The sequence below is a fragment of the Theobroma cacao genome, chromosome 1 (assembly GCF_053813885.1).
Source record: "Theobroma cacao isolate CCN51 chromosome 1, ASM5381388v1, whole genome shotgun sequence".
Classification (NCBI taxonomy): domain Eukaryota; kingdom Viridiplantae; phylum Streptophyta; class Magnoliopsida; order Malvales; family Malvaceae; genus Theobroma; species Theobroma cacao.
Genome location: NC_142639.1, coordinates 3793594 through 3817057, shown reverse-complemented (window position 1 = coordinate 3817057; position 23464 = coordinate 3793594). Strand labels below are relative to the sequence as shown.

Here is a 23464-nt window from a genome sequence, read left to right as displayed (position 1 = left end):
TTTTAAAAAATGAAAAAGGGAGATATGGAGTTAGTGATGATTATAAAAATAATTCTTCATTCTGACTTACTTAATTTGAACATGACAAACCTCTTATTACACTCATAGAATCTGAGCTACACCACCTTTTTAATGTTTTATTTATTTTTTATGTTTTTATTTTGTTTAATATTTCAAGTTATATTTTTTATTTTGAAATTTTCTAAATTAAAGACTATATTTATAGCTGATAGAGTTAAAATATAATTGTAACTATTTGCACCACTTTATTTTATATTTACAAATTTTTTGTAGGTCCAAATTAATAATTTAAATTTAAATTTAGTAGAATTTGATTGTGATATTTAAACTTAAATAAAATCATTTTATAAGAAACTTTGAATAAATTTAAATAAAAGGTAAATTGAGTAAATGTTGAATAATTCCAAGAATAGATATTTGTAAATTGTAAAAGTTGTAACTAAATAAACTTATTTTGCTAATTTGAGTTCAACTCAAATTAAAAACTAAGTCAAATAAATTTCAAATTTTTATAGTATTATAAATAGAAAAAAATTATTAAGTCTTTTTATATTATTTTATTCCAACATAATGCAAGTTATTCATTTAAATTTGGCTTTAAGTATGACATTTTTTTCAAATTTTTTTTTATAGAAGAAGAATTCAAGCTTAATTTTTACAAAGAAGATAAATTAATGTACATATTCTAGAATCAAATAATCAAGGAAGAAAATATTTATATATTTTTTAACACCATAAATCTTTTACACTTAAATATTTAGCTTATTAATAAATATCTATATCATTTACTTAAATATTTGTATTTTTCAAATATTTTTGTCAATTTAGTCATTTAGCATCTTAATTTTATTTAATTGAATCGCTGTGCTATATATTTTTGTTCAATTTAACCCCTATGACATGACACAAATTTTTTTAAAAATTTACCATGTAACACTGACACGTCAACTTGTGAATGCCATGTCAACATTACCACGTTATCATGGCAGTGCCACATGACACTGTCACGTCATCATATCGGTGTCACGTGACATGTCATGTCATCAAATGTGCCACGTCAGCGTTAACGTTATCCTGTTTAACCATAAAATTGAATGTCATTAAGAAAAATGACTAAATTAAAGTAATTTCTAAAATTGAGAGACTAAATTATTATGATTTTGAATAGAAAGACTAAATTAAATAAAATGTCTTAATACAAAAACTTCCTAGATATTTTGACCGTTTAAATTAGAGCACATAACTACTAACATTGAATTGCTTTAGCCACATGCCTACCTCCCAACAGAGATGCTTTATTGCTAAATCAAATAAGAATTATTATATAATGTGATTTTGAGAAAGATACAAGCCAAGGAGTAGTATGATACTATCTTTATCCTATATATAATACAAAGCAACAAAATAACCACAATTTGTGTACCACAATTATAACTATGAGAAAAATAAGTATAATTTCTGTCAAACAAACATCTCAAACCGATTTTCAATCTTAATCATTTCATTTCTTTAACACAATAATATCTTGACACTAAGATTTGACTTGGGAGTTACGATTTTGCGGTAAGAAATCAAGAGAGGGGCTGTTGGTTTATTCTTTCAATTGTTTGTTTTTGCATGGTCAGGACTCTCGTCAATTAAAGAGTCGATTACGTGAACCCAAAGCAATTGTTTTTTGTGAATTTAATATTAAGTTAAGCACTTTTGTACTTAAATGCTTATTTGGTCTAATTTTTTTTCTAATTTATCTACATTTTAAAAATAAAAACTAGGTCAAACATAAATTTTAAAAAACTCTTTAAGAAAATAACTTTTTTAAAAAATAAAAATTTTTTAAAAAAAGCTTCAAGATAAGAGCTTTTCCTTCTCTTTTTTTTTTTAAATACAAGAAAATTTTTATTTTTATTTCAAAAATATTCTCATCTATTACCCTTTTTTAAAAAAAATACTTTTTATAATAATTTTAACAAAAATTATAACTTATAAAAAAAATTTACCAAACAACTTTAACTAAATTTTAAAAATTATTTTTTTTTTATAAAAATTTCATAATTCCTTTTAAACTAGAAAAAAACCAAATCAAACAAGCTCTAAAACTCAGATTCTAATATCTATTCTCAATACAAAATAATTAGGAGGAAATTTATTAATTGTGTGGAACAGTTAAAGAACTGAAAACCTAGGAGCAAATCAGCATTAGGGTTTTCGTGCAGAGGAATGAATTTTGTATCGCTCGTTTCTCGACTCTAACTTTTGTCTATGCTTTGCAATTTCAGTCAAATCTTTTTAATCACTTAATTAAGCAAGCTTATATTTAAAATGTTGTGCTGGTAAATTTTTTAATTTTAAATAATGCATTTGTTCAAGGGCACAACTTATTATCTCTCTCCTTATCCATGTTGCATTTCTGCACTCTTTTAAAATTGATCCATCCATCATGTAATAAAACATACAGTAAATTTTTTTTCTATTAAATAAACAACAAAATTTTCGCCTGCAGCAATGAGCAGACATTGTCACACATAGCTTCACCGTCAACAGAAGGCTTGCAGCTAATTCAGACAGATTTTTGCTTTTGGCGGTGATGGGTAAAATCGGTGCCTTTTCCCTCACCCTTCATCCCATCTTTGCGACCTCTCTTGGGTGCCTGAGACCAAACGGTACAAATAATCAGAAGCTTTTTCCATAGGAAAGTTGTTAAGTCACTCAACATAGGAGGCAAGGCACAATTCTTAGATAAGCCAATGTTTATACCTCAGCAGAGAAAGTCTTGAGAGGATCTCTGCTTTTTCTGAATTTTCTCTTGGATCCCTGGCGACGAGCAGATTTATTATCTCCCATTGCAGCTCTAGCAAGCTTGACCATTTTGCTGGCATCACGTGTCTTTTGGTCTAATAGATAGTCAGGCACATCACGAAGATGAGGAGCAGGGGGGTCCTTGCTCAGAACCTTGTCATGTTTCAATAAATCTGGTCCAGTAGAAATTCACTCTCCAACATCAGGATTAATAAGCACGTTAGAAATAACAGAAAGTATTAACCCACTATGTTAATTACCTAGGTCTCTTGGATTTACTTCAAAATGAGCCTTCAACCTAAACAAATAGAAGCACACCAGTAGGGGGTCCAAAAAAAAAAAAAAAAAAACAGAGGCTGAAGTCAGTAGCAGAAATTAAAATTCATATGAAGGTAGACTGAGAAAGTAAATTGGCCACCAGGCTAAATTACAGGTTTAACTTTGATATCTTAGACAACTGGCATCTGAGCTAGATGTTGGTCATTTAAATCAAACAGGTCATTTCAATGTTTCTAAAAGAAATAATTGGTAATTACTCACTTTTCGGAGTTGAGAATTTCATTCCTTAAATCCTGAGCTCGTGATTCTCTAACAGCAATTCTTGTCACACTCCTTGCCACATCCTGCAAGAATCCTCCTTCAAAATAAGCAATGTCCACTAATCTATCAACCATTTAGCACTGAAAAAACTTGCACTAGAATGAAGCTGTCCACCCCAATTTATAAAAGAAACCATGAATTTATAAAATTATAAAAATGTCAAAGCTGAAAATTTTAACTGCCAGACCATCATTAACATAGAACATAATAATTAAAAAAAAATACATTTGACACTAATACAAAGAAAATAATATCACCTCAGCCCTATATCGTAAAGACTCCACCGCATCCTTGGTCAACAATAAAAATGGCGCAATAATATTTGTGTCATCATTTTCTTCATCACCCAATAAGGATTTAAGTTCATCAAAAATTTCCATCTCATCTGGAGAAACCTATTAAAGAAGGATTAGATTGGCAAGAGCTACAAGAACCATGCAAGCAGAAAAGAATGTATTCTGCTACAATCATTAATGACATTTGACATCAAGCTCATCATTATCAGATGCACCTAGCCTATAAACATAAACCATAAGGGTTCTTTAATCAAGCCAAAATGAATGACATGACATCAGAAAATACACTGTTCCCATGCCAAATATAAAAGGTGTGGGAAATAGTAAAAAGGGCAGTGCAGAATTTATTCATATGTGCCATCATTTATAAGAGCCATTCAGCTAACATTGTGGCCCCTATAAAAGTTATTCCTAACTTTGTCAGACAAACTCACAAGAGATACAGAAGCACCGGCACTGTATGCTCTTCCAGTGCGTCCAATACGATGAACATATCCTGAAGCACTTGAAGGCATATCAAAATTTATAACCTGTGCCAGAAAGAAACATGGAAACAACAACAAAATCAAAATCTAAAAAAGCAAAAGCCAAAAGTAAACTCCACCTTGAGTCCAAACACCAGTGACAATAGTACCCAGCAGATCATAAATAAAAACTTATCCTAATACAATTTCAATTGACCATAAAACAACAATTTTGAAGCTTAGCTCAGAATTGATGAAATATCTCTTTTGTCATTGGCTTACCGTGTGCACATTTTTGAAGTCAATTCCCCTCACAACACCAAACTCAGAGTCTAGTTTTGGCTTAAGATGCTTTCTAGACTTCCTTGAGGCCACATGTTTGTCCCCATTGGCTTGTTCCTTCTCTTTTGTTTGGCTGTCATCAGTCGCAATCAAATAATCAAAAAGCCCAGCATTGAATTCCTGATGAAAGCAAGCAAAACACAGGTAGTAAGCAGCTAATCTTACCATTGCTATTAGATATTAGTCAGGTAAACAACCACAACAGACACAGCAAATATTACTGTCAAAATTTTCATCTTTCAGCTCTAGCCTTCCAATATAGATGCATGCATACATATGAAATATTGTTTTTTTTTTCCCACTTAAAATTAAAACTCTATATACAAATAAAATTCATTTGAAACAGGACTACTCTGCATACCTCCAGGATATGGATACGAGAGTTATGGGGCAACTCAGCATTCAAGATAGCAGACTTGATTCCAAACTGTCCACATGAAACAACATCATGAGAAACAGGATAATTGGATAAATGAACTCAAGAGTACAGGTAGCTCAAATTAATAGGGAAGAACAGCGCAAGTAGAGTTTAAAAAGTGCTTCTGTAGCAAAAAACCGACATTATAAAGTGAGCTTAATATACTAAAATAGTATCATTATGTCATAAACACAGTAATTCCCATGGGATGCATCAAATTAAACATGTTCAAACTAGGTCTAAGATAGTGTTTATATGCGATGAAACATATGAATCTACATAGCTCATGTGACATACTTTAACTACATGTGACATACTTTAACTATGCAAGTCGGGCATTACTTACAATTTTATGGCAATCACATGAAAAGCATGCAACATGCAAAAAACAAATAAATTAACTAGTGAAGAGAGAGGGAGAGGGAGGTGTCAAGATGGTGACAGAATACCTTTTCAAAGAATAGTTTCAATCTGAAACCAGCATCAATAGTATTAGTAAAAATCAAAACTTTCTTCAGCACCAACTCTAACTTTAGGAGAGCAAGAATATAAAGTAACTTGTCACTCGCACTGCACGAAATCTAAACATAAAAGATCGGGAAAAGGGGTCAGGAAGCTTATTACTCAAACTACAAATAACTTTTATAATATCTTAAAACTGTCCTCATGGAAAAATAATTTAGGAAAATTATAGTTCTGGAATTAGAGAAAAAATCAACCAACTAGATGCAATAGCCTTCACAATTTCCTAAGATAGACATATAGATTCTTACCCAAAATTGTTGAACATTTTTTGAAATAACCTCATCCTTGACATCTTCTACCTCTGACAATGTCAAAACAAATGGATTGTGCAAAATCAGCTTCTTCAGTTGGTCAACATCAGGGCTGCCAAATATCAAATGCCACAATAGATTGATCAGCAGGGATTGGCAATCTTAATGACAAAAGAAGTATAGAACATTTAAAAACGCAAGTTTGTATTTTATATGCCCAGTGACTGTGACAAGCATATAATCATCAAAACAGAATATAAATAAGAGGATGGTGCACAAGGCAATAAATCAGTGGCTGTCCTATCAGGAAGGTGAATGACAATGAAAACAATTCCCACAAATGTCATAACCCAGTTTAAAAAAATATAAAAGCTTAAATTTATTACACACCTTGAGGTTGCAGACATAAGAAGGCATTGACAACGTCTAGGAATGACAGGTGTAAGAGCTTTCAGATCATCTCCAAAGCCAAATTGCAATAAAAGATCTGCCTGAAAGCAAATATCTATCAGTGGCCTCTTTAAGAATATAACATGTTTGAGGGGCAGTTCACAAATTATAAATTAATACATAATATTATAGTTGTTCAAATCATATATGCACCTAAGCTAAAAATAGCTGCATGAATCCAACTTAAGGAAGTTGCTCTAAATTGAACTCAAATGCTTACCTCATCTAGGACAAGAGTTTCAAGTGATTCACTGATGGAAGTCAGCTGAAGTAATCCAGCAGACAAGCAATCCCTTATGCACTTTGGTGTAGTTACCAAAACATCCGGAGGCCCTGCCAATGCAGCTCGCTGCAAGTAATTTTAACAATACAAGAAAAAGAAACAAAATCAGGAAATCAGGTTCAATTTACTAAAAGCATTACAAAAACAAAATCAATAATGAAACCAACCAAATCAGAAGTTGGCATGCCGCTAGTCAACTGCACTATTTTCAATTGAACTCTACATAACTCAATCAATGAAACAGCTTCTTTATAAACCTGAAAACCAATTACACAAGTAAACGCCTAAACATTAATCAAAATACAATACTCAAAATCTAATAAATAAACCTCTGTTCCAGTTATCGCTATTCATTACTGGTTATTTGCTATTCACAAAAAGTCAAATTTCAAAAAGTTATTTGCTTTTACATCAATGCATTTCAACAACCAAAAGGAATCAAAGTAAAAATGCGTGCCTGTTGACATAATTCACGTGAAGGGACGAGAATGAACCCGGCTGGAGCAAGCCGAGCCTTGGAACCGGAATCCGAAGGGAACAGCTTGTGAAGCAAAGGGAGAAGATAGGCAAAGGTTTTGCCAGTACCTGTTCGGGCTTGAGCTACCACGTCTTTGCCTTGCTAATGACACGTCCATTTTGAAAGTAATTAACCATTAATCAATAAAAAATACCGATAATTAAGCAATGATTAAAGGTAATTTAACTTACCAGAACAAGAGGGATTGCAACACGTTGTATAGGAAAAGGCTTGTCGACCCCTTTCTTAAGAAGAGCGCGGATTAATCGATGGTCGAGGCCTAATTCTTCGAAGCTTTTCTCTTCTTGCTCTTCTGCTTCTTCTTCCTTGTCTTTTTCATGTTGTTTTTGCTCTTCTTCTTCTTGGTTGGGTTTGGGGTCTTGAGGAGGTTTTTGTTTGTTCTTTTTAGCCATTTGGATGGAGGATTTTAGCTTCGCCGATCGGAAATTGGGAACCGTTGGCTCTAAAATTAAGGCTTTCGGAGAAAGCGGGAAGAGCGATTAGGGTTTTAGAAGGGGATAGGAAGCGGCGTTGATTTGTGAAGATGGGGAAAAAAGCGGGTCGGGTAATGGATCGGATGGAAGGGATCCATTCAGACTCTTTCGGAGAGGAAGGGGCTTAAAATTAAATTCCTAAAACTCAGCCCAATAGAATGAGACGGATTGGATTGGAGTTGGACCATTTGATCTGACCCAGTAGAAAAAAAAAATAAAGGCTGATCCTCCTTTTAAATTTATCATAACAATAATATCTCGTATTATTATACATTCATTATCATGAACTATGAAATTCCAATCATACAAATGGTTACCAAAATTAATTACGAGAAACCAAACAAAAAAAATGCACATACTTTCCCGTTATTTAAATAGAATTCTTCAAACAAATTCATGGAATTTGTAAATTAAAAATAAAAACTAATAACTTAATACATCTCATTGAATATGTCAGTAAGCTCAATTGCCTTGTCATCAATTGGTCAAAGTTCCAAATTTCAGCTATATGATTTTTTTTCCCTGCTTTATATTAAGTTGTTTTGAGATCCAAACCATGCAGGAAAAATGTATTTTTTTAACTTATTTACCATGTTCAATCTTTTTGTTTTTATGTGTCTATTAATAATTCATGAAATGTGATATCCCATTTCATATTATATCATATGTGAATGTAATTATTAAAATTTATATAAAAATTTAAATTAATCATTATTAAAGACTTAAATTTAAATTTTTTTAAAAAAATGATCGAATCAATCATGCTTGAATCTGATTACAGAGATTGAAATTAAGAACTTGTCAAATGTGAACATGTCCTTCCCTCAACTAAATCATCAAAGAGTCATTGACAAAACTTGATTACATAGTCCAACTTTTGTTAGCTTGTAACCTGCTCCGGGGGTGTGAAGAAATTAAAGGATGTTCGCATGGACCAACTAAAAAACAGCATAAAAAATTATTAAAGTGCGTGAATGGCATTGAAAGCAAAACCCCAACCCTTGTGACTATAAATCAATTACAGGAATGAAGAAGGAAAGGTTCAGACCACAATCAGATGAATCAACAAAAAACCACCCAAAAAGAAATCCCAGACCAACTTTTTCTTTCTTCTTCTGCTTCTTCTTCTTCTTCTTATTTCAGCCAACAGCATAGACAATTTAACAGATGGGGTCCAGCCCATGATGACATGCATGCCATTCCCGGAAGACCCATTAATGAGAGGAATGAAAGCACATTTGACCATCTCCTGCTTTCGGTGTGACTTGAAGTTTCTGCAATCACAGCCATCCACACAATTCAAAGCAACTCGAGTAGTTTAGGGCCTTGAAGACAATTGTGGGTCTGGCATTGGTTAAAATTGGCTTTTGTTGAGTGAACCTTAAAAAGACAAAAGAAAAAAAAAATTCATTATACAGTCACTAGATCTTTGTCTAATTCGTTTTCGCTAAGGATGCTTTGTTAATGTTTTATTTTTTCCCCATAATTTTGGAATAGGATGTTTTTCTCCATCTCCTTTCCCCTGTTTCTTTAGGTTGGTTTCCTGTTTATCGCGCAGTTTAAGGACTCTAATTCACAGCATGAACGTTAACAATGGGGTCCATTCTTTGTTCTTTTCACCATGGTGGTTGAGCCGCACTTACCAAAAGCAACAAGCTGTACATTGGATTTTCTGCTTAAAATAATCCTGGATGACAGTTTACACCTAATTGTTACTGTAATTTTGAACTGAATTAATAAATTTAAACTTGAGATGAAGTGTAATAACCCATTTTCGAATTAAGGAAAAAAAAAAAAGGGTCAAATTTGAGCCGAGGCTAGGCACATTGAATCATGCATAGCTTCAAATATTAAAGAATGAAGAGAAAAAAGTTTAACAATACCTTGGAATCATGACCGGTCTTTTATTGCCAATAAAGAAAGCCACGTTATCTTGGAGAAACTTAAACAAATACTAGAAGGCTAGACCTCTAGACTGTTAACCTAAAAGCGAAACACAATGAATGCAGAAAGAGAGAAAATAAAATCCAAGTTGCCTAGAAGGCTAGAACAAATAAACCCAAGCAAAAACCCCACATATTATAATAATGCAAACCACTTCATCAATGTTTAAGCAATCCTTCTTTTTACTCAAATCAGTTGTTAAAAAGAAAAGAAGGAAATTCCTTTGGCCAATTTTCATTTGAATCAATGTTAATCATCAAGGGAAACATGGGCTGTCCAATAAAAGTAATACAACAATTATTAGTAGTTAAACATGATTTATCCTTTTAGATGCGCCCATAGAGACTTAAACCTTTGACCCCAAAATTAAGCAGAAACAAGCAGGAAACTGTCCGGAATGTTGGCTTGGCCAACGCCAAAAGGCCAAAGTATAGAGTTAGTTAGGGCTTTCTTTATTTTTTTGTTGTAAGAAGTAGACAAGTTACATAGCACGTGATGCTGGTGCTGGTCTCCCAACAGCTCACATTAGCAAAGCACAAGAAACCCAAGTAGGTAAAGCGCATTTTTAATAAATGCACCGAGTTTGAGGATTTTTACAAAAACCCCAAGTCCCCACCACTATTTTCTCTATCTATAATATTTTTTGGGGGGGTTTAGCTTATCGCCACCAACAGACAAAATACCACGGCGCAGTTCTTTCATACAATCCCCACAGAGTCTGCGCTCTATGCAGACTAGGGAAAAAAAGAACAGCAAATAATTCATTTACATTAATGAATGAAAAAGAGAGAAAGAGAAGATGAATACAAGAAATCTGCACTATTTCACTGAAAAAAGGCTCATGTTTGAATTGCTTTATACATTGTCGATGATTGTCGTGAATAAATATATAGAGAATCCCAAAAAAGAAGAAGAAAACCTCCAAAATAGTTAAGCAAAAAAAAAAAGGGGAAACTCTCCCCAAAAAAATCAGTAAAAGACAACTTCTCTAAATAAGATTAGCCCAAACCTCGCTAAAATTGAGAAGAAAATGAAAAAAAAAAAAAGGAAAAGAAAAAAGAACATACCTGAAATTTCAATCTTTTCATTCTAGCTCAATAACCTTCAATAACATGTTAAATCAAGATTCAAGCTTTTAATACTCAGGCATAAACTGACTACTCTTCCCTTCTTCAGCAGCCATCTTTTGCTCTGTAATCTTCAACCAGATACAAACTCCAGTAAAACTAAGCACCAAACTAGCAAGTCCACTTCCCAATCCGATCCCAACAATGGCCAAAACCGACAACCCTTTACTTTTCATAGGTGGTAAAGGGAATCCATAAAGATCCTTATTTCCTTCAAAAGAACTAGCATTGAACCTTGGTAAATTCCCACTTCTGTTCCCTAAATAGGCTGGTATAGGCCCTGAAAGCTTGTTGTAAGAAACATCAAAAGCTGACAGCCTTGCTAGAAGGCCTAGTTGTTGAGGAATCTGACCAGTAAGTAAATTGTCATGAAGATCAATGACATTTAAATAAGCACATAATGTAAGCTGTGGAGGGATCTCTCCTTCAAGACGATTTGATGAAAGATTCAACACTGCCAGGTTCACCAAATATTGTAAATCTTGCGGGATAGGACCTGAGATGGAGTTTGAAGATAAGTCAAGAGACTGAAGATTGGTACAGTTCGAGAGAAAAGGTGAGATAGAGCCTTGGAGAGAGAGGTTTGTAAGGGAAAGCTTGTAGATTCGACCATTGTTACAAATGGCACCAGGGAGATAAGAAGTGAAACCGCTGCAAGGGTTTGCAAAGGTGGATTTGGTCCAGTTTTGCAGGTTCTTTGCCGGGTCTTTCAAGGATTCGCTTAAGTGAGTCAAGCAAGCCTCGTCGTTTGGATCTGATGAAGCTAATGGAAGTGCAGCGCACGTTAGCAGGAAGATAATTAGCAGACCCATGAAAAATAAACACAAAAACCAAAAAGAGGTCGCTTTGGTGCAATAGAACCTTGGTTTTGAGATTGAAGCTTTTCTCTTTGATTCTTGGATGTTCTGGTTGTGTGAGAGGAAGACAGAAGAGATAAAAGAGGTTTCTTTTTTGGCCCTCTGTTCTGTTTCAGTTCTGATTATGAAGATGCAAAAATTAGTAGATGGCGAGGAAATGTAAAGAGTAAAAAGACTGGTCTTTTAAGGTTTTCTTTTTTCCCTTTTTTTTCCTCCTTGTTTTTTCACTATTGTAATGGTACAAGGTAGCATCAAACAAAAGAATACGAGAGGGGGAAACAGAGAGTGAGAGAGAGAGAGAGAGAGAGAGAAAGAGAAGCTCTGTTGTATAAAATCCCTGTTCTTCGCTTCTTTTTTATAGGCGCAAGTTAGCAAACAAAGAGAGAGAGAGAGAGAGGGAGTGGGGAGGCAATGGGGTGGACTCAAAGAGGGGGTTTGGTGAAAGTGAAAGAGTGTTTGATAAAATTAAATCCAAAAGTGAGAGAGGCAGAGAGAGGGGTGGGAGGGGTGGGGCTGCGAGCTGCACGAATGAGGCCTAAGGATGGTGACAAGACGGACCGAGGGGAGGGAGAAGAGCTGGAGAGGATAGGGAGAGGGTTGATTTGGTCATTTACCATTCCAGTTCTGGGGAACCAGCAGGCAGCAGGGCAATTGTTGTAGTGTTGTCGTCGTTGGATTGATTGATACGTTTTCAAGGAACGGTGGGGGAGGAATAGGAGATTGCCTTTGCCAAAGATTTCTCCAGCATTTCAGTGACAAATGAATGATGCAAAGGTTTTATATTGATCTCTTTATGCCATCATTAATGCTCCCCCCTCTCCCCTCTCTTTCTGCTCTAACACATTGCCTATCTGTAACCATCAGATCTGCATAACTGTTAATCATTTTTCAGCTTACTAATTATATGCTAGTAAGGCGGTTGACTCACCTTATCATCATCTACTACAATTGGCACCTTTTCTGCTTTGCCTTTCGCAATTTGAAGTTCATTGACTCTCAAGTTTATAGGGTAGGATGTCGTTTACTCCAACTCTCTAATCCTTTTGGTCAACCCCCCCCTTCATTACAATTTGTACTCAAAAGTCATTCGATGCATATAAATAACACATGTATTATCAGCATTATACCAAATTTTTACTTGGAATTTAGGACACTTGTCATATTTGGTCTTAAAAATAGTATGAAAATGGAATAACGATTTTGATTTGTCACCTATTAATTACAACATAAATCCATAATCCAAACAAGATAAAAGCATATAAGGATGTACAACTTGAAGCAAATGTCAAGTTTGACCAAATTTACGTATATAAATTTATTATCGTAGCTCCAAATCGAAATAAACCATTATTTTTTGACCAAAAATACATTAGGATGCAGCATGAATTGACATCACCTAATGAGATCGTTGGTGATTAATGTGACACATTCTTTTCTTACTAAGCTTCTGATAACCCTTAAGTGGGACCATGGAATTTGTGCCCATGATTGATTCACTATTGTTAGCACTGGAAATTGTTGTACGGCTCTTTTCAGTGCTCTTAACCCCATTGAGCTGTGAGTGAGTGTTCATACTTTCTTCATACACTTCTTCCTTTTGTGGCTTGGCTGTCATTAAATAATATGAGTTACAGTATTTTAACTTGGGATCTTGCAGCAGAAGGAAAGCCAAGTTTCGTTGTCAAAGCCAAAGCTTTTTCGCCAAACCCTTATAATTATTGCTTAGGCATGCCTAATTGGTGAGACCAAGCAAACGCATGCTTGACAAGGGAAATCATATCTTTGATATAATCATCCTCATGTGAGATTACGGTTGGCCAAATCGATGACATTGAAAAGGGGAAGAGGCGAAGAAAATTGAAGAAAAATATATGTTTGTGGGATTTGTCCTAATTGATATCTATTGCTAGTCAATGTTTTTGAGCTCACACAGTCAAAACTAGAGACTCCTTGGTTGACACAAAAGCTCAATCCACAAGAAAAATCTTTTAGCAAAAAATCTCGTGTGCAAATGCTTGAAGCAAGAGGCAACAGCTCAAGGAAAGAAACCCGAGGAAGCACAAGGGAGAAACTAAAGGCGTCACGCAAGAATTTACATAGCATTCAATCCAAGAAAACCAATGAATTTAGCCACCAATAGTAAAAACAGAGCATGACCTCCATTTTCCTACCTTTTATAATTACTTTTTGTTATAAAAATTAGCATAATTAATAAGGGGTATATTCACTTGCTAACTAAACCAATCTCCTAATCAACTGTTTTTGCCCTGATTGGTCTGGTCATTCTTCTTAAGAGATAGACGACACTACATATTGACGCCACCATTTATTCGTTTGTATTATTATACTCCTACTGTACATGCTTGTCCTTAGAGGGCTCAATGGCGCTCCCTAGCCATAAAAAAAGGAACAAACAGGCAAATATCAGAAGTTTGTCCTTAGTGTTGACCAGGGGTGTAAACCAGCCGAGTTGAGTCGATAAATTTCAGGCTTGAGCTCGCTTTTAAAAAACTCGAGGCTCGACTCGAACTCGGTCCAGTTTCAGTCTTTTGTACTTGAGTTCGTATAAATATAATTAAGTTATTTGAATTCGATTTTTTATTGTTATTAATCTATCATCGAATTAAAAACTCAATTCATGTTCTTGTTTAAATTTGAATTAAATTTCAAATAAAATTTTTAATTTTTTAAATTCAATATTTAAATAACTTGAGCTTGACTCGAAAATAAAGGACTCAAATTCGAGGATTTATTAAATTGAGTACGAGCTTGATTGGCTTAAACCCTAGCGTGGATCTGTTAGGTCAGACTTGTTTCTTTAGTTAAACGTCAATAATAATGACGCTCTACTTAACCAGTGATGTACTTAGTGTACGGATGTCTTAATGGAATGAAATACTTGCACCGAAATTTGGGTTAAACCAATTTAGGTTTATGCATTTAATACGACGCTGCTAACTCTACGCTTTTGGTTGGGCTTTTCCGTTTTCCGCAGCTGATGGTCCCCTAACCATGGCTAGAACGCAGGGTTCCATGGCTGCCGCGCCTGGAAGTCACAAGGGACCCAAGTGGTTGCCTACAAACCAACAAACTGTTTGGGGTTCCGTTCTTGCGTTCTCTCAAAAGGCTGACCAACTGAAAATGAGAGATCCCCAATGCCCCATGGTTTTTTCTTTTTATTTTTGTGTGGTGTAAATGGGGGCCTCAAAGCCTTACATTTGAGGCCCTCGCTTCTGACGGCTTCCTCACCTCTTTTTTAACTGCAGCCCAACAAAATAATATCTTCCCTTCTAGAGCTTCTAGGTGATGGCCGAAACTCTAGTCACCTTCAATCCAAGTATTGTGGGTAAATACAAGGACAAACAAATATATTGAATCTAACTGAGAGAGATATAAAGATGAAGTGGCGCACACTCGGATGTGACACAACATTTTCATTGATCATCATCGGCAGAAAAAAAGGATACTACTCTAAAATATGACATGAACATAATTATCTTTTGTACTTAGGACAATGCATTATTTGGTAGGTAAGCACAATGGGTTTAAAAAATGCTTGTGAGATTCCAGCCAGGTTTAATTAGTTACATATATATATTCTTTATATCTTGATTAAGATCCTTTACATCATCTTGATTAAACTAATAATAGTGATTAAAAGAAGTCTTAGCCGACTGTCAATATAGTAATGCTTCTATATCTTATCAGAAAAGAAATCTGTACAGTTGTTCGGGTAGCTATCCTCCTTGCCAAGGCAAAGATAAACGGCTAGATAAATTATAGTAAAAGGTATCCACTAATTTATGCAATAAATAAAACTTCTTCATATGTACTTCAATCGAAAGAGTGAGTATAATCGTTTTGATTTGGTTTTAATAAGTTCCAATTGTCCAACGATTACTTGATTCAAAAGATTATAAAATGTAAATATTGAAGTCAAATCTGGGCAATTGATCAAACACATATTGCAATTGCATTATAAAAATCCTTCAAGGTGGCGTCCAAATAAACAATTTTTTTTTTTTTGTGTGTGCGCTGTAGGTGTCAACTTCACCCGTTTGGAAGCCCAACCGTGATCACACGGGCCCCCCAGACAACAATATGCCAACTTTTTTACCATAGCATTGGTGGGACAACTCATTGTTCAGGTTGATGCAAGCTTTCAAAATCAACACCCTCCCTTGAATTGGACTTCGGTGGGATTATGCTGGACAAAACATTTCTGTTGGGTTTGTTTTAGATAGTGGTTTGCAAATGAATCTCATGCACAAAACCCAAACCCTTTTTCTTTCAATAAAGAATGAAATGAAAGAATGAATGTCTCCAGAGGCCTTAAACCATTAAAGACTTACTAAGTTTCGAAGTCACCTTTGAAGCTACAAAATACAAAGAGGTTAAGCATCGAGATTAGTTTTATCTGTTTTTCTTAATACAATCAATCTGATTAATAAGACTCAAATGATTGGGGCTTGGAAAAATGGAATGTAAACCACAGAATGTTGACGACAACAACAAAAAAGGAAAACAGTGGTTGAATCAATGTGCAGTCCAAAAGAAAATTTGTTGGGTTCTTATAATTGGAGATGTAACCAACAGCTGTATAACAGGTTTGGTCGTGTATTTGTGGACCTTAAAACGAAAGAAAGAAAAGAGGAAGCCAAGAAAAGGTTAGGTTTGAGTGAAATTACGTACCTAATAGTAGGGACCCTAATGCCAATGGGACCTGAACGCCAGGGAATCATGCAACAACAATCAAATGGAGGCCCAGTCAGTTTATTGTAGCTTGACCAGAGAGAACCCCTGGTTTGGTGGGTTTGGTAACCCTGGCCCGTTCCAAGTTATTGTCTATTTATTTTCATTTGCATGGCCTTGGTTTCTTTGACAAGAAACAAGGGACTTTGTTGAAGGATTCTCCTTTGGCCACGAATGAAGCTTTGCCTATGCTTTTGTTCATGCCATTATTGATTCAACTTTCAATCTAGTACAGAAGTACTCAAAATTATATAATCGTACTCTCTTTTTCAAATTTGAATAAATGGGCTTTTTTATTTCTTTTAATAAAGAAAAATTGTTCCAACTCTACCACTTAGATGTAAATAGCCAAGAGCAGGGATAAAGATAAAAGACTATAAGCAATCTCAACATCTGCAATAAATCATCACATACACAGAGGTAAGTGGTAGAATAAGATAAAGTTTAATCTTATCTCGTGATTCTCATTCTTAAAGAGATAAATCAATGTAAAATTAGATAATATTGTTACATCTCGTCAAGCATACACCAAGCATGCAGGGCTTTGCCCTATTGGGTTGCCATGCCATGCAATAAGTTCAAGGCCCAAATTATTTGCTCTTACTTTTTTCTTGGCCCAATCCTCGTTCTACGTTGTCCAACGAAAAATCCTCCTATCTGCAAGTACAAGCTTCCCCTGCACCGCATTTTCACAAGGATTTGAAGAGGAAAGCAAAATTTCAAATCCCCTTAACATTTTGTGATATAAAGTGTTGACGTCGGGCCGTACAGTTATTATTCTTCTGCTATTTTGCTAGCAAAAACAACTATGAATCTGAAAAGATATGATGTCTGAGAAAAAAAAGTCAAGAAATTTGTTGGTTTTCAATTGAGATACCTGTAAAGCAAACACTTTGAATGGCCCGGTTCATTGAAGAAATTTTGTTTCAAGCAGATCATGTCATGGCGATTACCGTTTAAACATTGTTCTTAGACCGACCTATGGCTACCCTAGCCAGATATTTTCATGATGAATGCTCCAATTCACAAACCAGGAATACCCTTTGAATCCTGTCCAATTTCCATCCGGTGATTTGACTTATCGTGGACAAGTGATAAATTGATCTTCACCAGGAGAGTGAGACAAAATCATGGCGTGTATATTTCTGACGTGACTTTCAATATTTGAATAACTTGTAATTCAAGCCGTACAGGGTTGGGCTTTCTGTAAAAAATTGAAGACCAATTACTACTATCTTAACTTTCATGAGCATTTTTCCACGAAGAGTTGTTATCTCTTTTGACCATGAGCCAAGCCAACCCCCTTCGCTGTTTACCTTTATCTTGCAATAATTCTATTTGCTGTCCCTTTGTTTCTTTCGTTTTATGTCTTGCTGAGGTTGAGATAGAATTCTGCTCTATCTTTTATCTTAGTTAAAGCATTAAAATCCAAAATGATTTAACATGGAACACACTCTTTTCACACCAGGGGAAAAAGGTGTTGTATGTGTCAAAATTGGTGTGCTCCAGTTGGGTTGTTCGGATCTTTAAATCTTTTGTCCTCTGATAACATGAGATCTGCATGTTAGGGCTCAAACAGCTGATAATAGTAGATTTACTGTAGTCCAATACTTTGGACAAGGAATCAAAAAAATCTTGACCACTTAGAACCAAAATCAATCTTCTCAAATCTTACTTCTCATTATCAAATATGCCTGTCTTATGTAGAAAGTGCACTTAATCAATGAAAAGTCTGCTTTTAGCAATAAAAACAAGAATCTACTATGTGATTACATAATCTACCCACGGCAACTTGCTAACTTGAATAAAAAAAAAACTGATCAAGTACTTTCAAATCCTACTTGTTACGCTTAATCTCCATGTTATATTGTTACTGTCGTTAAAAGAGCTGCAACGGTGTCAACTATTGTATGGAGAGCTTAGAATCAAATCTTTTCTTCGTTAATATTTGTGATGATTAATGGGAAGGATGAGGCATTGAGGGGTACTGCGTTTCGCGCTCCTTAACACTGGGAAAAAGGAACCCTGGAATGTCAACCCCAGTATACTTATGAACAGAAAAACATTGTTGAATCTTCACTGCTTTTTGCTTTGCAGCTGTTCAATTAATTTCTTTACCAATGTAGCTGCCTCAGTTCAGAGGTTGGTGTGCACAAAAATAATGGCCGCATGAACCTTTGATTTATTGTTCTTAAGCGATAACTCCAGGCCTAGGCACTGTTTATTTTAGAACTATTTCTCATTTCTCAGTAGATTTAAACAGATGTAAATTTATAAGGTGTTTACTTTGATATATTTCTGGGAAGGCGGAGGAGATGAACCAAGAACCAAGGACTTGAATTTTTCTGCTCTCCTTGGCAAGAAAAGGTTTTCTCTTTGTTCTGGCGTAAGCAAAATTTCTTGTACTCGGAAATCCTAAGGCAGCTAACGTGAATGGAAGTCAGCTTGAAACCTGCTAATCTATTTTTGGTTAGAAATCTTTCACAGTTGTCCATCATGTTGGAATTTGCATGGGAGTGCTTTTCTGCACATGTGCATGAATGAAGAAATCATACCACACGAGTGAAATCACATGGTAATCAATCATCCTTTGACTGGTCATGGGAACCCACAATTGGACATGGAATGGCTTTTAGTGCTCCCATGCATCATTAGCCTTCCAGTTAGTGGGCTTAGAAAGGAAAAAGGAAGACCTTTAAAAGGGTAATTCATCTTTCCACCAAATTAGCAGACAAATTTGAAATAATTATGTGCCCTTGAATTATAAACTAAAAGCACCAAAACCTCTCATACAGGGGGGAATCCATTATCCTCCACCCTTCCTTTTCTTTGAATTATGGGAAGAAATGTCTCTTTTCTTCCTCTGGAGAAAGCCGAGATAATAGAGGATATTGGCAATGATGCTGTTATGGATATAGAGAACCAAAGGGTGTTGAGATCAGAGAAGTTGTGGTCAAAGGCCCAAAGCAGAGGACCAACTTTGCATTAATGGGACACATACCGAGCTGTTTCTGTACTTAAGAGGACCAATAAAGGTGAATCTAATTATGAATATGGTCACCCCCATATTGCAAATATCATTTCATAGACTTCAATCATAATGCCTTTAAAGCTTCCCTCTACCAATTTTTCTTTTCAAGATCTTCATAAGAGAGGCTAAAAGGATATTGAGTTTCAAATTTGTTCTTCTTCACAACAGGTCCCACATAGACCTCCATTAACTCCTCAATTTTCTCCACTAAGAAAAACTCACAAAAGACCAAACTTTCTTTTTCCTCATGCTTTTTTTTTCCCATGCAACAAAAAAAAAAAACTTTTTGCTACTATACCAAACGTCTAATCTATGAATCTGTCCAGGCAGCAAAAACTGGCATGTGAGGCATGGAGAGTGCAGGCCTCAGCTGAGCTGAAGGAATCCAAGAATTCACAGTAGTTGCTGAACCAGTGAACAACTTGGATGCTGGAGGAGGTATGGCAAACGGCATTGGTAGGCTGCTTCTATCTGGGCTACCTTCTCTCGAGCTGCTCAAACTAGTCACCAATGAAGAAGCATTGGACAAGTGATGAGTCCCCATCTTGCTTGAATCATCCACCTCTCTCTGGCCTGAGCTGATTGTGTCAATGGCAACCACGTTTTCTGGGGCCAAAGAGAAAGTCTGAGTCTTGTACTCAATCATGTTAGGCTGTTTTTGCTCAAGTTGTTGGGAGGACTGATAGAGGGCCATTTTCCAGTCTGGTTGACTCTCATTGTTCTTGGGCGAAATATTGGTATCACCGCTGCTGTTATCAGTTAAAAGGTTGCGACTGACGGCCTCATTTCCAGGTCCTATTTCTTTGTTTCGCCTAGCGAGTTCTCCGGCAAGAAGGGTATTGCTTGCCATGATTCTTTCCACATCGTACCTCGTTATATCAAAGTTAGTCACAGCATTCACCCCACGGAATTTGATAGCCGCTATGTCATAAGCCTCAGCTGCTTCTTCTTGAGTGCCTGAAAATGAGTTCAAAGAGAGCTTGAATTAGCCTATCATTATCTACTATGACTAATTAAAAACCAAAAAGATAGTAGACTTAATCTAGAATTACATTCGAATTTCTTTTTGTGCGTGTTTGTGACAAACAGCCTTACAGAAGCTGTTGTTTCTTTTTCCATTTATTCTCCTTTTCACTTTGCTTTTTTGTTTTTTCTTTTGGGAAAAGCTCAGCCTTGTGGAAGCATGCCCAGTGGCTGGAAAAGGGCCGAAAGACCTAAGCGTGACTCAACGATTGGCCTTCCCAAAGTTAATAAAAACAAACTATACTATATTGGCTCTAAACTCTAACAAATTCAGTGAAATGATTAAATAGTATAGTAAAACAACGTAATACTTGACAAAGTTTTTCCAAAGAAACTCACTAAATGTTCCAAGATAAAGATCCTTGTTCCCTGCAACTCTGCCTATCCTAGCCTGCCATCTTCCATGTTGATGATGTCTGCTCAAAATTTCAATAGAACAAAGGAAAATTTATTAGGAAAAAGAGCTGAAATGATGCGCGAGACGCAGTTCCAACTTCCAAAACTAGAAGTAGGATAAGAAGACCTTGTCACTCCTCTGTACATTGAAGCTCCCCTTGAGAAACCACTGCTTTTCCTGCACAAGTGAAAAGTAGAATTATAATCATTGACAAAATTATCTCAAAGTGATGAATGCACCACAATGGAAACAGAAGGGGCAAAGACTTACCTTCTCAAGTGAGCAACATACTCCTGTCTAGTCATGTTCTTCATTTCCTCAAGTTCTTTTTGGTAATTTTCCAACTGCCAAATAAACATCATAATTAGAATTCTGTACATAAAACTGAAAAAGGTTCCCTGGAACCGTAAGATAATGTAATGAGAATTGAATAATTACTGGGAAGTTGATGTGAGTGGAGGGTCCCCAATACTTGAGTGCAGCTAGATCATAAGCTCTTGCAGCTTTCTCCTCCATGTCATAACCCCCTAAAATTAAGATTTTGGAATGACTTGCTACTCAGCATATGACAGGATCAACCATAATACTTGATAATTATTTATAATGTCAGAAGGGCTTACCTAGATAAACTGAGAATCATCATTTCATTAGAATCATTACCCCCAGTCGTGCAAAGGAAAAAAACAAAAATATTAGTAGGATACGAAAATAAGTCAAGTCAAGAATAAAAAAAGTACCAAAAACTTAAGTGTATAGTATTGCAGGCGGTTCTCTTTTCTGCACTAACCTTGTCTTCCTTTTCTGCTCTGCCCTTCTTTCTTGCAACTGTTGTCCCATAGATGGGCTTCATATCTTCCCGTCCATCTATGTCTGATTAACAGAAACACAAGGAAAACCAGAACATTAAGCAAAAGAAGCACCAGAAACAAAAAAGAGAAATGCTTAAAATTTAATGAAAAGGAAGGTATCTTGACTTGAACAGGTGCAGGCCAAAATCAAGACACAAAGAATGCAAGAAAGAGCCAGAGGAAAAATTAATTTGTAAAGAAAGAAAAGCTTTTTAGTTAAAATGTAATGACTAAAGACAAACTAGTTTTCATGAAAGCATGTGAGACAGAAGACTATTAAAATGGATTAAAGGAAACGGGAAAAAACTAACCTTGTAACACCTCTATATTGAGAGGTTCTCTGCCCAAAAGTATCAATGGATTTTCTGTGGACAATTTGCTTCTGATCTACATTCTCAGGCCCTCTTTTCTTGGTATCCATGGCTGCATAGTCAGTTGCAGAAGGTGAGATTTGCTGTGAACCAGTAACACAGCTTGATTGTGAGCCAGGACTCATGGACAAGCTCAAAGACTGTAAATCTCCATATGCCATTGCACCGATAGAGCCAGATTCAGCTCCATTATCACCCATGCAGCCGATCATCTTCTGAGGCATTGCATGGTCAGTCGAGTAGTTTCTCGAAACCCAGTTTTTCATGCCAGGTGCCGCATCATCTGCCATTGTTGGGAGCTGAAGATTGCAATCTGTAACATGGGTTTCTTTCGCTTCTTCTCCTAGTAACAGTTCTTGGTTTCTATATCCTGAGTAATATTGGTATTGTTGGACCTGAATCTGCTGTTGGTGCTGCTGCCTGGAGGACTGTTGCAGATGGTCGAGGCAAGTTTGGTTGTTGTGCTCATGGTCCGGGTTATGATGGTAATACATGCTGTCCAAACTTAGAGCCATGGCTTCTCTGTCACCGCTTTCATAGTGATGGGACCCCATGGTTGCAGCCCCAAAGAAATCCTCCAGTTTTGGAGTTGAAGTAGGAACCATTGCTTCACACGAAAAGTCAAAGAGAGAAAAGTCCAGAAGTTTAAGAAAACTAATATTTCCCCAAAGCACAAAACAAACTCCAAAAGAAAAGAATATACAAATAGAAGTTTGAGCCTAACCTTGTGGCTGTGACCTGCCAAGAGCTTCCATTAAACAAAGAGACCCATCAGACTTAAGTGGCATCGCAGAAAAGTGAGAATACAAGCCACCATTTTCTCCTTCAACTCCATAATAAAGTCCATAATTAAGATGGGATGGAGAGTGGAAAAAACTTGATGGAACTGCTGTGGTAACACCAGCAGCAGCGGCGGAGACAGAAGCAGACTGTGTTTGGTGACGAGGGTCTTGATTAGTAACCTCCATTTTCATGTGAGGAGAGAGAGAGAAACCTAACCAGTTAGTATTGTTATTGTTGTTATCATCATTACTCATGGACTTCATCTTCTTACTATGCTTATTTCCCACCTAGCAAAGATTCCAGGCAAGCTTCTCTTAGCGCAGGGCAACTCAATCATTGGGAAACAAATAAACTAATCATAAACCGACCTTCTTCTTGCTTCACTCCATTCTGAAAAAGAAAAAGAAGAGAAAGAAAAAACTGGGGGGGTTTTGTTTTGTAGCTGCAGAAGTGATTGGACCATATCTAACAACTCCATCTAAAACAAATCTAAAACTCCTGCAACTGAATCTATATGCATGACTCTTCTCTCTCTTTTTCTCCCTCACTGAAAAGATTTCTAAAGAGAACAAAGCAAGTTCCTTTAAACTAAACAAAAAGAATGAGTTCCAGCAAGCTATGCTGGGCATCCTTCCTGCATTCCATAGGGATCTGTGTATGAGAAAGACCTCTTCTTTTGCTTTACCCTACGCTCCTTCTTGCATTTCCCTTTCTTTTTTCTCTCTTTTCTTTTTAAGACCCCCTCCCCGACCTTAAATACATTAAAAATTCAAAGATTCATTTAAAAGATTAAATAAGAACCCCAGCCCCAACCAGAAGCTGCACCAAAGACGTGATACTAGTAGTAGTAATAGTACTTACAACCCAATAAACC

At 35.9% G+C, this 23464-nt stretch overlaps 3 protein-coding genes and 1 non-coding gene across 5 annotated transcripts; 1 reads left to right on the top strand and 3 right to left on the bottom strand.

Annotated features, from left to right (window-relative positions):
- Window positions 1-27: 27 nt before the first annotated feature.
- On the top strand, window positions 28-120 carry LOC148764439 (small nucleolar RNA snoR8a). The gene has a single exon (XR_016024340.1). It is a non-coding gene; the product is annotated as a small nucleolar RNA snoR8a (small nucleolar RNA).
- A 2258-nt stretch (window positions 121-2378) lies between these two features.
- Window positions 2379-7518, bottom strand: LOC18611336 (P-loop containing nucleoside triphosphate hydrolases superfamily protein). 2 transcript variants are annotated; one of them, XM_007047546.3, is made up of 15 exons: window positions 7155-7517; window positions 6904-7065; window positions 6614-6703; window positions 6384-6512; window positions 6104-6204; window positions 5711-5825; window positions 5387-5518; window positions 4881-4946; window positions 4460-4639; window positions 4148-4243; window positions 3675-3812; window positions 3358-3440; window positions 3078-3115; window positions 2776-2990; window positions 2379-2668 (listed from the first exon to the last, which is right to left on the bottom strand). In XM_007047546.3, exons 1-15 carry the CDS (start codon window positions 7374-7376, stop codon window positions 2579-2581), a joined length of 1857 nt encoding a protein of 618 aa, XP_007047608.3. In that variant the 5' UTR covers window positions 7377-7517; the 3' UTR covers window positions 2379-2578. The 2 variants fall into 2 exon arrangements, with proteins under 2 accessions (XP_007047608.3, XP_088659770.1); XM_088803644.1 differs by lacking the exon at window positions 5387-5518 and having other exon boundaries at window positions 7155-7518.
- Window positions 7519-10223: 2705 nt separating this feature from the next.
- On the bottom strand, window positions 10224-11882 carry RLP44 (receptor like protein 44). Its single transcript, XM_007047544.3, has one exon. It carries the CDS (start codon window positions 11338-11340, stop codon window positions 10537-10539), a length of 804 nt encoding a protein of 267 aa, XP_007047606.1. The 5' UTR covers window positions 11341-11882; the 3' UTR covers window positions 10224-10536.
- Window positions 11883-19084: 7202 nt separating this feature from the next.
- Window positions 19085-23464, bottom strand: LOC18611333 (AP2-like ethylene-responsive transcription factor ANT). The gene is made up of 9 exons (XM_018125147.2): window positions 22532-23464; window positions 21748-22414; window positions 21376-21458; window positions 21209-21217; window positions 21027-21115; window positions 20859-20932; window positions 20715-20765; window positions 20531-20607; window positions 19085-20125 (listed from the first exon to the last, which is right to left on the bottom strand). Exons 1-9 carry the CDS (start codon window positions 22851-22853, stop codon window positions 19479-19481), a joined length of 2019 nt encoding a protein of 672 aa, XP_017980636.1. The 5' UTR covers window positions 22854-23464; the 3' UTR covers window positions 19085-19478.